At 45.9% G+C, this 14,031-nt stretch overlaps 1 protein-coding gene across 2 annotated transcripts; it reads left to right on the top strand.

The window, feature by feature from the left end:
• The first annotated feature begins 275 nt into the window (after window positions 1–275).
• On the top strand, window positions 276–13,722 carry TEX28 (testis expressed 28). 2 transcript variants are annotated; one of them, XM_028711352.2, is made up of 6 exons: window positions 276–376; window positions 3,754–3,820; window positions 7,047–7,117; window positions 7,929–8,605; window positions 11,293–11,428; window positions 12,584–13,722. In XM_028711352.2, the coding sequence occupies exons 2-6, from the start codon at window positions 3,766–3,768 to the stop codon at window positions 12,896–12,898; spliced, it is 1,254 nt and encodes a 417-aa protein (XP_028567185.2). In that variant the 5' UTR covers window positions 276–376; window positions 3,754–3,765; the 3' UTR covers window positions 12,899–13,722. The 2 variants fall into 2 exon arrangements, with proteins under 2 accessions (XP_028567185.2, XP_028567187.2); XM_028711354.2 differs by lacking the exon at window positions 3,754–3,820.
• The last annotated feature ends 309 nt before the right edge of the window (window positions 13,723–14,031 follow it).

Here is a 14,031-nt window from a genome sequence, read left to right as displayed (position 1 = left end):
GCTCAAACCTTCCTCAGTTTTTTTCTGTCCTTTCACTACCTCTTACTGTTATGAAACAAATTATCCAGAAAGGTAACAGTTGAGAACTTCCTGTTTTTTATTGACTTGCTGGATGTGCATTGTGAATAGCAGATATAGTACATATAAAACAGGAAGATGGTTGCAATCTATTTCTGATGGGTGAGAGTAGAATTAAAATCACAACAGGAACGTTAGGCAAAAGCATTTATGTGACATCCCATTGCATTTCTGCAGGCAAAACTAACTAAAGCCAGGAAACATTTACTACACAACAGGGCCCTGGAATGTCAGGCATGAGAGAAGAAAGCCAAGTAGGGTAGGAGCCACGTACAGGAGTAGGTGTCAACAGGTTCAGGTAAGACAAGTACTATTTGGTCCACATATAATTGCCAGGAAGCTTTTGAGCCCAGTTAATACAAGAGTACCGTAGTTTAAAAATCAAGTACCATGGCTTAGGGATGGAGAAAAGGGTAAATTGGACAGGTCACAGCCTGTGAATGTTAGCATTTATGTCAAAACTGGAAACAAGAAGTCAAAAAGTTAATGTTTGAGAGATATCTTTGCTCTTTTAAACCCTCACTTTTCATAATTCCATTATCCCTTCCACCAAAAGGCGGAAAGCAGTATTTGTTGGCAAAGGTACTCTTCACAGCTCACAGGGGACCTACTACAGTACTTAACTTCTAGATTTATCTATGCCACTTTTCCTGGGAGAAGGAGCCTGCAAATACAGAAAACATGGTCATTGATTCTTAACCAAATGCACCTCTATTTGGCTTAAGAAAGGAGAGATAAGTTATGAGGAACTATCCTGGGATAGCTCAGTCAGTAGAGCATGAGACTCTTAACTCAGGGTTGTGGTTTTGAGCCCCACATTGAGCAAAAGATTCATGCATTGCAGAGGGATGGACTAGATGACCCTCATGGTCCCTTCCAAGCCTATGATTCTACAAAGTTGTTTATACATGCAGATATGACTGGCAAGCCAACTGGGCCAGATTTAATCTGTATATCATTTGTTGTGTGTTCCCAAAGTACACTTTCCCCCTTACAGTGGAAGAGGACTTTTACAATGACTTTTTCTTCCTACTTGTTCTAGTGAGCAGGGCTATGCAAGTTAGCTTTGGGATAACCTTCCAGTGTGGGAGTGTGCCTCTGCTCAGTTCTGGTCTTCCTGAGCTCAAAGTGACAATGTGTTGACAGAGCTCTACCAAACTTTCTATAAAAAACCCTCTCTTTTCAATTGGCAGGAGGCTATTTAGGGTGGGAAGAGGGAGGTGGGAAAGAGGAAGGTTAGATGTTCACAAACAGGCTACTGCAAAGCTGTCAATCATATAACATTTCAGATCCATAGATCCATTTCAGTCCGGATTCCATCCTGGTTTCGGGACCGAGACAGCTCTGGTCACTCTAACAGATGATATCCGTAGACAACTGGATCGAGGCGAGTCGGGACTGCTGATTTTCTTAGATTTGTCAGCAGCCTTTGACATCGTCGATCATGATCTTCTGGACCACCGCCTCGCTGACGTGGGGATACAGGGCATAGCCCCAAAATGGCTGTGCTCCTTTATCTCTGGTTGGGGACAGAGGGTGGTGCTAGGGAGGGAGATGTCGTCACACCACTCCTTGGTGTGTGGAGTGCCGCAGGGCGCAATCCTCTCCCCAATGCTTTTTAACATCTTTATGTGCCCCCTTGCCCAGATTGTCTGGAGTTTTGGGTTGGGTTGTCACCAATATGCTGATGTCACTCAGCTCTATCTGCTGATGGATGGTCACACCGACTCAGCCCCGGACACACTGACCAGATGCTTGGAAGCTGTGGCTGGATGGTTTCGTGGGAGCCGATTGAAACTAAATCCTTCGAAGACAGAGGTCCTCTGGCTGGGTCGGGATGGCATAGGGATGAGGGACCAACTCCCTTCTCTTGCGGGGGCCCAATTAGTGCCAATGCCTTCCGTTAAGAGTTTAGGTGTAATCCTTGACGCCTCCCTTTCCATGGAGGCGCAGGTTACAGCAACAGCCAAGGCAACATTTTTCCACTTTCGCCGCATCAAGCAGTTGGTCCCTTACCTTTCCCGCCCCGACCTGGCCACAGTGATCCATGTGACGGTCACCTCCAGGCTTGACTACTGTAATTCGCTCTACGCAGGGCTGCCCTTGAAGTTGTCCCAGAAACTCCAGCGGGTGCAGAATGCTGCAGCGAGGCTCCTCACGGGGTCTCTGCCATGGGAGCATATTCATCCAGTGCTTTTCAAGCTGCACTGGCTCCCGGTGGAGTACAGGGTCAGATTTAAGGTGCTGGTTTTGACCTTTAAAGCACTTCACGGCCTAGGACCCTCGTACCTACGGGACCGCCTCTCCCGGTCTGCCCCACGGAGAGCCTCAAGGTCCATAAATAGCAACACCCTAGTGGTCCCAGGCCCTAAGGAAGTTAGATTGGCTTCAACCAGAGCCAGGGCCTTTTCAACACTGGCTCTGGCCTGGTGGAACACTCTGCCTCATGAGACCAGGGCCCTGCAGGATCTGATTTCTTTCCGCAGGGCCTATAAGACAGAGTTGTTCCGCCTAGCCTTTGGCTTGGAGCCAATTTGATTTCCTCCCCCTCTTTCTTTCTTTTTTCCTTTCTCCTTCTGTGTTGGAACTCCTATTTGGGGCCTTCCCTGGCCTTTTTCTGGCCCATGTAGGACCTGTCTGGATAGTTAGCCTTGGTGAAGACTTGACATTATCATCCCCAAAAAGTTTTTGATTTGAGTTTCCACTGAAATGAGGCTGCATCTTAAATTTTAATGTTGTATTTTAATCTGGTTTTTTAAGCTGTATTTCAACCAATTGTTTTTATATTTGGTGTTAGCCACCCTGAGCCTGGTCTTGGCTGGGGAGCGCGGGGTATAAATAATTTTTTTAATTATTATTATTATTATTATTATTATTATTATTATTACTGTAGCAGCAGCAGTGTTCTCCCCACAAGTAGAAGACAAACCTGTGCTGTCAATAAATTGTTTGGGGAAACTCTTGGAGAGGGACATCAGGTAGATACAAGTCGGCACAGAGAGCAAACTTTGTGGTGGTGGCACTGTCTCCTCAATAACCAGGGACCTAGCCAAACCCAAGGAGGAATACTCAGATGGTAATAAGCCCAAGCTTGTGCAAGTACTTAACCACCCTGCCTGCAAAACATAAAGCTCCTGAGATCAAGTCAGAAGGATGGGGGCAGGCTAGCATCAATCAGTGGGGATTGCTTCCACCTAGCCTGTTGATGGGAAATCCCTACAACCCAAGTTTTGCTGATAGATCTGGCAGATTATTATTAAGGTCCTAGCACATGGGTAGGCACACAGCCATCCACCAAGAGAGTCCATGGTGCACAACTAAAAAAACAGTTTAAAACAACCTTCTAAAACAGTTTAAAATTCCTAAAAGCAATTACCTACACTCAAACTAATCATAACAGAGTTGCTAGGGACAGAATTTTCAGCCATCAATTGGCCAAGTAAACAGGAATCATTTTAAATATATCCTAAAAGTTCACAGTGAAGGAGACTGATTCACCTCCTTTGGGAGGGCATTCCACTTTTAAATTTTTTTTTAATTGCAGGGCACTTGGAAGAGTGGTGATATTCCAGTGCTAACATATAGCCACACTTGTACAACTGGCAATTGCAGACACAACATGTCATCAAAAAAGCAAGATGAACCAGAATTGTCTTGAATAGTTTCTCTTCACAGGCATCCTGTGCCATGGTTCCACAGTCACAACCTTCATTCCCCAGTCATTTTGAAGCAAACATGATGAGTAAGTTGCTTATTCTCTAGTGATCCTCAGCAGTGGTGATTTGGCCTCTGATGGCTATGGCATCGGAGGTTATGGTGGCAGCATCCAAGTGTTTGATTATAAAGGGATATAGATGCTTAAGAGGAAGCAAAAGATCAGAGAATTCCACAAGGGGGGGGGGGCGGAAATATCCCAGCATTCCATTGCCTTGTTTGGCCAGCTCAGCAGCAGCTGCAAGGGCTGCATGGACTGTAGCACATGCTTCAATAACTGTAACCTGGTCAGCATCGCTCTTATGCACAACCTATAAAAGACACAGACAAGAAGCACCCCATATGCAGAAAATGACTGGTCAACTAACATAATAAAACAATAACCTATTGCAACCTTTGGCCCTCCAGATATTGCTTGACTACAACTTCCATCATGTCTAACAATTGGCCATGCTGGCCAGGAAGTTGGAGTCCAAAATACAAATGGCTAATTCAAGCTACTGCTGTTCTCTAGTGGAAAGTAAAAGGGCCCATGTGAACTAAGAAAATGGAGGAGGCCTGTTCAGCATCAGACATCGCCCTCAAAAAGTAGGCTGTAAGTGGAGAGCAATCTGCACTTTATTCTTATACTACAGTAGATACTGTAGATACTGAACCAAAAAAAGAAAAGAAAAGAAAAGAATTACTGTATGCACACTTGTGCACAAAGCTGGGTTACCAAGATGATAAATCATAAGTGGTTATCAGTATAAACCTTTTCACTTGCTTTAATAGCAAAATGTCCTTGTGCTGCAAATCTCTGCTTCCTAGGGAGATTTTGACCAGAAACCCAAGGCAACTTTTGAGAAAGCAAAATGTAATGTAATTGAATTGAATGAACTCAAGTCATGTAGTTCCCCCCCCCCCCAACCCTCAGTTATGATACCTACTTCAATATCTGCCTGAAGACAGTCTCTCTATTATTCTGGTGGAGCTAGACTTTATGTCTGCAGCTGGAAACTGGTGAAACATGACTTCTAGGCAGATTACTTGGGAACAGCTTATGGCTGTGCAATATCTCAGGCCTATTATAGCAATTTCGTGGTATTATGGCCAGCTAATATCAGTCATCTGCCATCTAGTGGTAGATACGTGTATGTCTCAATGATGCAAGTACTTACCAGTATGTACGGTACTTTTTTTTTGGTATGACGTATCAGAAATGTTGGCCTTTGTCCAAAGAGACTGATTTATGTTACAGCCTTGGCTCTAGTATATAGGTCATAATGACAACCAATTAGTCTGGGCCTAGCATTCACTAAGTTTTTTGGCATTTCATAATATCTGTTAACATTCCAAATCTGCCACATTCCAAGTATTTTATGTAATCAGAATGATGTACAAGCATTATTGAGGCAAGGATTCAGTGAGAGCAAATTCACCATGCGTTGGTTCAATTCACAATCTTTTCCAACCTCCATGAGTGTAATTAATTAAAAAGTCTAGTTTTGTTCCAGAAGTGCATCCTCCTTAAATTGAATCTGTGGGGGGGGGGGGGGAATAAGTGAACACACAGCATCCTTCACATAAGTAAAACACCTGGCTGTAGTATAATAAAGAAACACTACCACAAACAGGCCTACCTAGTGTTGTCAACAGGGAGAGATGAAACTTTTAAACACAGAGAAAATAAGTCACATTACCTAGTTCACATCTTCAGTGAGATAGTATGTCACAGGTGGAATAACCAATACAGCCCCCTCTGCCTTTCTTAACACCTGAGGAGGCAGACTTTCAGATATTTGGGGCCTCCGTTAATTAGGACTTTTTCCTTCTATCCCTAGTGGTTACGGAAGTTGGCAAACCACTTTGACTGTTTGGGGTTGAGGTGCTGGCTCATCACCCCTCACACCCACCTCTAAATGTCCTCCAAGACACCTGTTTGCTTAATATACATGCAACCCCTACTCAAAGGAGATCTTACCATGAGGCAAATGAGGTGTTTGCCTCAGGCAGAAAGCTGAAGGACATACAACTCTTAACACATAAAGCACAATGCACCAGGAAATTCTCTTGTAGAAAAGTCTTGTTGGCAGAGCTCTTGGATTGATTAGTGGGAAGGGGAAACTGCATTATATGAAGTCAGGTGTGCGGAATCTGTTGTACACCAGGTGTTGTTGGATTACAACTGCCATCACCCCTGACCATTGGTCATGCTGACTGGGGGAGCTGATGGGAGTTGGAGTCCACAACATCTGAAAGGCCACAGGTGCACCATCCCTGTATTAAGAGGATTGAACTTGTTCACATTTCAATCACAAACAGTGGCATTGTGTCCTTTATTGGCACCCAGGGCGCAGACGGTTCACAGGGCCAGGCTGCGCCACCTGCCCACCCACCCATGCAGGAGGAGCCCAGGCGACCAACACAGCCCTTGGCAGATGAATTCTCCCAGCACTGGCCAGCCGGTCATTCAGTGAGGGGAGGCCAGGACAGGCTGGGCTCCTGGGCCCAAAGACCTCCGGTGACAGGCATGGTGGGGATCCTTGCTTGGAGGCTGCCTGGCTCACACCCCCTCAAAATCATGCATTCAGGGCCCCCAGTCCTCCCCAAAGTGTTCCTGATCACAAACATTTTGGGGGGGAGAACTCTAGAATATATTATGATGCTTTTAATGTGTTTGCTTGTAAGCTTTTGATACTTAACAAATGGGATGGGAAATGTCTAATATTCATTTAATAATTAAGGATAATGATAGTTACAGATGGGTAGCCGTGTTGGTCTGCCATAGTCAAAACAAAAAAAATTCCTTCCAGTAGCACCTTAAAGACCAACTAAGTTAGTTCTTGGTATGAGCTTTCGTGTGCATGCACACTTCTTCAGATACGAAGGATAATGATGACGATGATGATGACAATGTTGATAAAGACTTGGAGTAATGGAGATGAAGGTGGACACATACTGTCCCTTGCGCAGTGTCTCATGGGGCCCTTAGCTTGGGTCCAGGATGAGATAGAATCATAGAATTGTAGAGCTGGAAGGGACCCCAAGGAACATCTAGTCCAACCCCCTGCAATGCAGGAATCTCAGCTAAAGCATCTGTGACAGGTGACCATCCAACCTCTGCTTAAAAACCTCCAAGGAAGGAGAGTCCACAAGGGAGACCGTTCCACTGTGGAACAACTCTTACTGTCAGAAAGTTTTTCTGCATGTTTAGTTGGAATTTTATTTCTTGAATGAATTGCTCTTTGATGCACATGCCTGTCTCCTTACAGCACCCATGGTGGATCTCTGTAATTCAACCAAGGGAGAATCCTTTCAGCAGGCAGAAGACTCTGCCAGTTCAGTGAGTGACCAAAAGATACAGCCTGATTTCCCCCAGGGCATGTGGCTCTCTTGGGGAGACTCTTAAAAGCCCCAGCCCATGTTCCACACATTAACTGCCCACTATCTGAGCTGCACCTGCCATGGCTTTAGGGGAGAAAACATTATGATGTCACTGTGTGCACAGAGACCCATGACAGGAGAAGTCAGGAAACATTTCTCTCTCATGCCTTACCAATGCAGTCAGCAGGGACCAAAGGAAGGCTTTGCCCCTCAAGTCCTGCTCACTCACTAAACCTGGGTCCCTCCCCAATGTCAATGAAGAATAAGTGCCTAATCCCCTTGTGGGGAGAGGCAGGTAGTGAGGATGGAAGATGGTGAACAGGGCTCAAGGCTATAATTTCAATAGTGTGATGTTAGTCCTGCTTAGCTTGAATCAAGGAGTCAGGAAGTGTTGGTGGTGAACAACCTGAGTGACTGTTTAGCCTACAAGGAGTGCTTGCCAAGTCAGCTGTCTCTTGTTCAGCACCCCAGTCCTTCATCCCAAGTGACTGGAGCAGTATCATGTACATTCAAATATTATTGCCCAATTTATTTTTAATTGTATTGTTAAATTTATGATTAAAATTGTAAATGGTATCAGTCCTTAGAGGAAACACAGCAGAGTGCTTTGTGGGATAGATAAAAAGATCAATAATGGCCATGGCAGAATGCATTCTAGATGAAGTATAATTCAGTGTCTTGTGATGTAGCTAGTGGGGACCCAGCATGAATTCATAGCTGATGTCATTGGCTCTTTCTCTGATCATCTCCCCACCTCGTCCCTGTGGTAGGTGGAGCCCCCTCGGCCCCGCAGTGTCTCTGTTGTTTCTACCGCTTCCCAATTAAGCAGTCGCAACCCAAAGGATGTCCTACGCCATCGCATATTCCACTTATCTGAGATGCTGCGGGTGGAGAAAGCCAATCGGGATGACAATACCTCATGCTATGTGGAGTTGGTGGGCAAGGCAGACAGAGAGAAAGCACCTTCCATCCGGCAGGCCTTTGAACGTATCAACCAGCGCTCCTCAGCCAATATTGCCCAACTAGAACAGCGTCTGCAGGATTCCTGGGCTCAGCTGAAGAAGTTGGAACAGAGGATTTTTACAAGCCAGGACAGCAGCAGCAGCAGCAGTGCTGCTCCTGCCCAGCAGCAGCTCACCACTCCCAGGAACAGCATGTCTCACCAGCCATCCTTCAGCATACCCAGAAACCGCACTACAGAAACTTGCATTGTTGAGGAACTCCTTCCTTCCATCTCGGAGAGCAAAGAAAACAGGTCTGCTCAAGAGGCTTCCTCAAAGCAAATCCTTGAGGAAGAGATCAAGCAGAGGGTTCAAGAGTTGAAAGCTCAGCTGCTTGATCTTAGAGAAGACCACAAGGTCCTGGAGGATGAGTGGCACAAGCTGGATGAGTCATGGAAGGCTGACAAACAACAGATGATGGAACTGCTGCAGGAGGAGAAGAAGAGGTGGGCACCCACATTAATGAGGGCAGTTGGCTCCAGTATCCCATCTCCTGACACCCCATTCTCAGGTTTGATGTTTCCTGGTCTCCTGTCTCCTTGACCCCTGCTCAGTCTCACAGGTTCAGAGCCTGTGGCTCAAGATCTGTTAGGGCCAGAATCTAGAGTTGTGTGCCAAGGCCCCATGACCCCACAGTTCTCTAGGGAAATGACACAGGACAACAGCATACAGTGGTACCTCGGGTTAAGAACATAATTGGTTCTGGAGGTCTGTTCTTAACCTGAAATTGTTCTTAACTTGAGGTACCACTTTAGCTAATGGGGCCTCCCGCCATCGCCGCACAATTTCTGTTCTCATCCTGAAGCAAAGTTCTTAACCCGAGGTACTATTTCTGGGTTAGCTGAGTCTGTAACCTGAAGCGTCTGTAACCTGAAGCATCTGTAATCCGAGGTACCACTGTATTGGGTTTTTGCCTTGAACAATTTTGCCTGTAACAATTGGTTACAGTAAATAATGGTTTGGCATAAGCATTGGGTAAAGCTGTTACTATTCCACTCCAGTGCATCTGCTGGAAGTGCATCAAAGGATAAATCACATCTTGGGGAGGGGGGAAATGCCCTTTGACCTATATCAAATAGGGGTACCCCCCACAGGGCCCCCTTTGGAAGAGTGGTGATCCCCCCGCCCCTGCCTAGATGTCAGACAGAACCATTCCTCCTGGATCCTTTTAACAGGATACCCTTTCCCAAAGGGGGCAGGCAGAGGCTACAACCTCCCCTCCAGCCAAGATCTAGGCTTACCCAATTCCTAACCGCCTTACAAAGTTGTGATTTGCTATGAGAAAGGTGAGAACCAGATGGTGAGTGCCAATTTGCCAAATGGAAAAATTCCTGCCCAGCCCTGAATATGGTGGCCGGCTTGGTCCATAGCAAGGTGAAAGCACAAGTAAAAGCAATCAAATTAAGGGGTGGGGATCCAACAAAAAAGGCAGGGAAGTCTTCTGGGCAGGCTGCAATTTAACGCCCCCTGGGAGTGGGCCCAAGCATTCCCATTGACTGGTTGAGCCCACCACCAGGGGAACGCCCATCCAAGGACTGCTGGTATTGGCCAATAGCTGGGAGCTGGGCGATCGAGCCTGCCATTCACTGGATCATTTGCATGGTCTGAGGCCTGGCCGCAAGACTGCCCACCAAGGAATGTGATCAGACTTCTATTACTGGATACATGGGCTTTTTGAACTGTGTGCCACATTTCCTTTTCCATCTGCATTAACACCAGGGCCAGCACATTGTTGGGCACCTGCAGAGGTCCACATTCCTGCAGGTGGCCCCCTGCCCACTCTCTGGAGCACCCTGCTCATGCTCCTCCTAGTTATTTCTGCTTGTGCATCTTGTCCTTTCCAAACATGCCAGCATTGACAAGAGTGAGGTGATGGAGAAGCAACCTCCATTTCCCTTGTGCTCTGCCTCTGGGTAGTTGTGTGGGTTGGAAACAGAGGGGGAGGGCAAAGAACTGGACAGTGATGCTTTGGAGAGGGGTGCATTGAGTGTGAATTGGCCCCCACAAAAAAACCCCTGGAACTAGCGCTGATTCACACAGAGGCACAGAAGCAAACCCCTTTCCCCCCATAGCTTATACTGTACCTATACCACGGTACAGGATCCAGCTCGCCAATTCCTTCTGATCTCCATGCTTTTTCTGCTGCAGTTACATTACATGGGAACCAAGGTCCCAGTTTTCTTGTAATGAGGAAAAGGGAAGAGCTATCATGTCCTTAGAAATGAAGGAATTCTGAATGTCTTCAGTTCAAAGAAGAGAGACCTAGCCTTCACAAAAGGGCACATTTTTAGAGCAATGGACATTCTGAAAGCACATTAATGGCAGCTGATGCAAATGTGCCTATTTTCCTCCAAGCTTAAGCTCTGGCTGGGGAAAATGTTTGGCAAGTCTGAAGCAGAAACACAATATTGTTTGGCTGTGCCAGTGATGTCTCAAAAAAGTTTTTAAAAAATAAGGTAATGAATGAACTGCTTATGCAACACTTTTTAAAAAATAGAAAAGTAGACAATCCATCTGATGCATAGGATGAGGGGCAAGGCTGATGGCTGAGCTAGCATTTGATTTGCTAGTAAACATATTTGTCATTTCAAATAGAATGGCAGTGTTATAGAAGAGTTTGCTTTGATAACCGCCCCCCCCCCGACAATTCCACTTTAGCAGTGAGCAACCTGCCTGGTATTTTTTCTATACTCTATAGAATACTTAGCATAACAGCAAATTCAACACAGCCAGGATCACATTTCCCCCAGTACCAATTCTTGGGGTCAAACTATCCTGGAAAGATGCTCACGTGGGGCCTGATCTTCAAGGACACCCAGAAGTGTTTCTTCTCACTCTTCTTTGGTTCAGCGCCCTAATATTTACCACACACTACTTGGTGCCCTTGAGTCTGCTGGGTAATCATGGCCATCTCTCTTTCACTGCTCACCTGTGTCTTGCCACTGGAAGTGTCAAATGAGGGAACAGAGCCAACTCAATCATAATCCATTTACCAGCAGTGTTTTAAGCTCAGGCTGTAATAAGATCAGCCAGCTGGCTTGGGGGGTGTGTGTGCAAAGAGGGAAGCAAGGGATAAAGGACCAGACGGCAGAACTTCACTCCGCCCTCCCTTGACTGTGCCACCCTTCTCCAGGTACTACCATCTCGAAGTGCAGGTGAATGATGTGATACAGATAAATCTCAATGAGATCACCAACCTCAAACATGACCTGGCATGCACGGAGGAGAAAATGGTCTATCAGTCTTATGAGAGGTCCCGGGACATCTGGGTAAGGAGCTCCCATGTCTAGGAGCCCAAGATGTATGCATGGCACTATTATGAAGGGCAGCGAGTAGGACAGTGGAGTGATCCTCATGTTATTGGCCATGACAGAATGTGTGGATGCAGAGGCAATGAGGTATATTACATTATGGGGTAGGCCATAACAGTCAGCTTTAGATGCAGCAGTGTGTTTCCAGAGGGATGTCATGTCGTATTGCCTATGTCAAAGTAGATTGCTAGAAAGCTCAGAGGATTCAGGTCAATATTAATTATATAGCTTGGAATATTGGAGGGTGGGGTGGCATTGACCTTTTTGTAGAGTGATACCCAAGGTGGGTGGGTGTGTACTGATTCAAGCTGGCCAGTGGATGGTTTTATTACCCATATGCTGATACGTTCCTTATTGGCAAGTATTTCACTTGCATATATTGTAACACCATTATCACATGGACTATGGGACCTATAACAAAATTATACAGTGGAGAATGCTCCCATTCAGGATGTTCCATTTCAGTCCCCTTCCCAATCACAGGAGCCAGCTCCTAGGGGCTGTGGGGGCTTTGGCTCCCACAATAAAATATTTGAGGGGGCTGGGCCCCCACAAAGTTGATGTGCATTCCCATTAAAATGGTCTGCATGCACTGCCTCATGTGATTGATTATGCAGGGTGGGGCTTACCTGGGTCCCCACAATATTTTATTCAAGTTGGCACCCCTGTTCCCAATGATTTTATTTTCCCCCTCTTCCCAATGATTTTCTGTTTCCCATCTCTCAGTAAGCACTCTATTGCTACAGAATGTGCTTGAACTACATTGGGCTGTTTTGCCCCCCTCTCCAATTTATGTTCACCAAATATTTTTGTGTACTACTTCTGCACACCTTGGGCTCTCCCTGAGCATGCTGATGCCTCCCTTTTGTATGAGCATTGTGCCATTTGACTACCTAAGAACTGGCACTTGGCAAACTGAGATTGCTAACAGGATATAAGGTAGGACCATCAAAGAATAGCATTATAATTTAAGATTTGCACATTCCAGGCGAGAAATAAGGGTGTGGGAACCCAAACAGGTTTATCTGAGGGAAAGACCAGCCATTGTGGGGACAGGTGGTCTAGAACCTGATCTGATCTGGACCTCATACCTTCTCCTTGTACCCCTGCCAGGAGGTGCTGGACTCCTACCAGACCCGGCTGTCCAAACTCGAAATGCAGCAGCAAGCCCAGCAACAGGAGGCAATGGAGCTACCCCAGGCCAGTGTGTATAAACTTTATGGACAGCTCATAAACCTGCTGCTGACCATTGCCACCATTCTCTTGGTGTGTGTTTCCACTATTTCAGCCTGTTCCCTTCCTCTCCTGCGCACTCGCTGGCGTGCCCTGGCCACTCTGCTTGTGATTGTCATCATAAGCGCTGCCTGGAAGTACTTCCCTGTCATTCGTGAACAGGAATGGAGAACATGGCTTCCCTCTGCTTGGTAGGCAGAGAACAAAATGGCACACAAATTTCCTTATCCATCCTGATGCTCTCCAACACTCCTTACTCTCAATGCTTATTTAACTACTTGTTTGTTTGTTTGTTTATTTATTAATTAAAAATTAAGAGCCTATTCCCCTGTGCTTTCCCACGTGTCTATTTCTCCCTGTGGCTATGCCAAGCTATATGTGATAGTTAACTGAAAAATCATTCCAGGTGACAAGCCTAACTCTAGGTTGCAACATCCAAGATGGGTCAAAAATCTGTAAGGAGCTTGGGTGGTGGTATCCATGCTAAGCAAGGTGATTCATTAGGAAGTAGGCAGAGAGCTAGGACACACATGTTCTGAAAGCTGACTTGAGTATGAAAAAAAAACCCACACAAATGGAACTTGTCCTGAGGTAGAAAAACCTAATTGCATCTTATTACCCCCTAATTAACAAAAGGCACTCTCCATGGCAGTGCTTTTCATATTCAGCTCTTGCTCATGTCAATAGAATTTGCACACAATAACTTTCCAATGGATTGTGCCTGGTGGGTTAGATCTCTTCTCCCCCATTCTTCAACTCTTAATAGTACTGAAAACCCTCCTGCCAGAGGCAACTGCTTCACCTTGCCTCATGGTTGTCTTGATTGATTGATTGATTGATTGATTGCACCTGCAAGCAACGAAAACTACTCTCCTCTCTCCACAGTTATTACTCTGGCAACTATTGCACCCCCTTCCCATGCATCAAACACTGTTTTGTTACATAGTTTGTAGGATAAAAACTGGGCTTTTATACAGAAGTTAAAAATCTTTATTTTCTATCTCATTCTTCTTGCTGCAGTCAGTCCCCCCCCCCCATTTCCCCCATTGCATTTCTAGCTAGATGTCCCAGGGACACAATAGGCTTTAGTATCAAACACTATGTACAGAAAGGTTCCAGTTGAGCCATGTTGGGGAGAAGCACTAAGTCCTCAGTGGTGTCCAAGGTGGCTCGTGCTGATTCTCCGTGGTTCTGTCCCACATTAGAATTACGTCAGCTCCTAGACAGAGCTAGAACTCAATACACCCAACCTTGCTGAGGCACAGACACCTTGGAGGACAAACTTTATTCACCTGTCCACCCCTGTGATGCACTCTCTGGTACCAGTG

This window comes from Podarcis muralis, chromosome 17, assembly GCF_964188315.1.
Source record: "Podarcis muralis chromosome 17, rPodMur119.hap1.1, whole genome shotgun sequence".
In the NCBI taxonomy this organism is placed as follows: domain Eukaryota; kingdom Metazoa; phylum Chordata; class Lepidosauria; order Squamata; family Lacertidae; genus Podarcis; species Podarcis muralis.
The sequence above is the reverse complement of the archived record's forward strand: the minus strand, read 5'-3'. Positions and strand labels throughout refer to the sequence as shown.

What these genes read in the sequence shown, in the direction of transcription:
- TEX28 (XM_028711352.2), top strand. Translation starts at nt 3,766, where the DNA reads ATGGTTCCACAGTCACAACCTTCATTCCCCAGTCATTTTGAAGCAAAC. An exon ending in TTTTGAAGCAAACATGATGA is followed by an intron (nt 3,821 to 7,046) that starts GTAAGTTGCTTA and finishes GTCTCCTTACAG; the next exon opens with CACCCATGGTGGATCTCTGT. An exon ending in CTGCAGGAGGAGAAGAAGAG is followed by an intron (nt 8,606 to 11,292) that starts GTGGGCACCCAC and finishes ACCCTTCTCCAG; the next exon opens with GTACTACCATCTCGAAGTGC.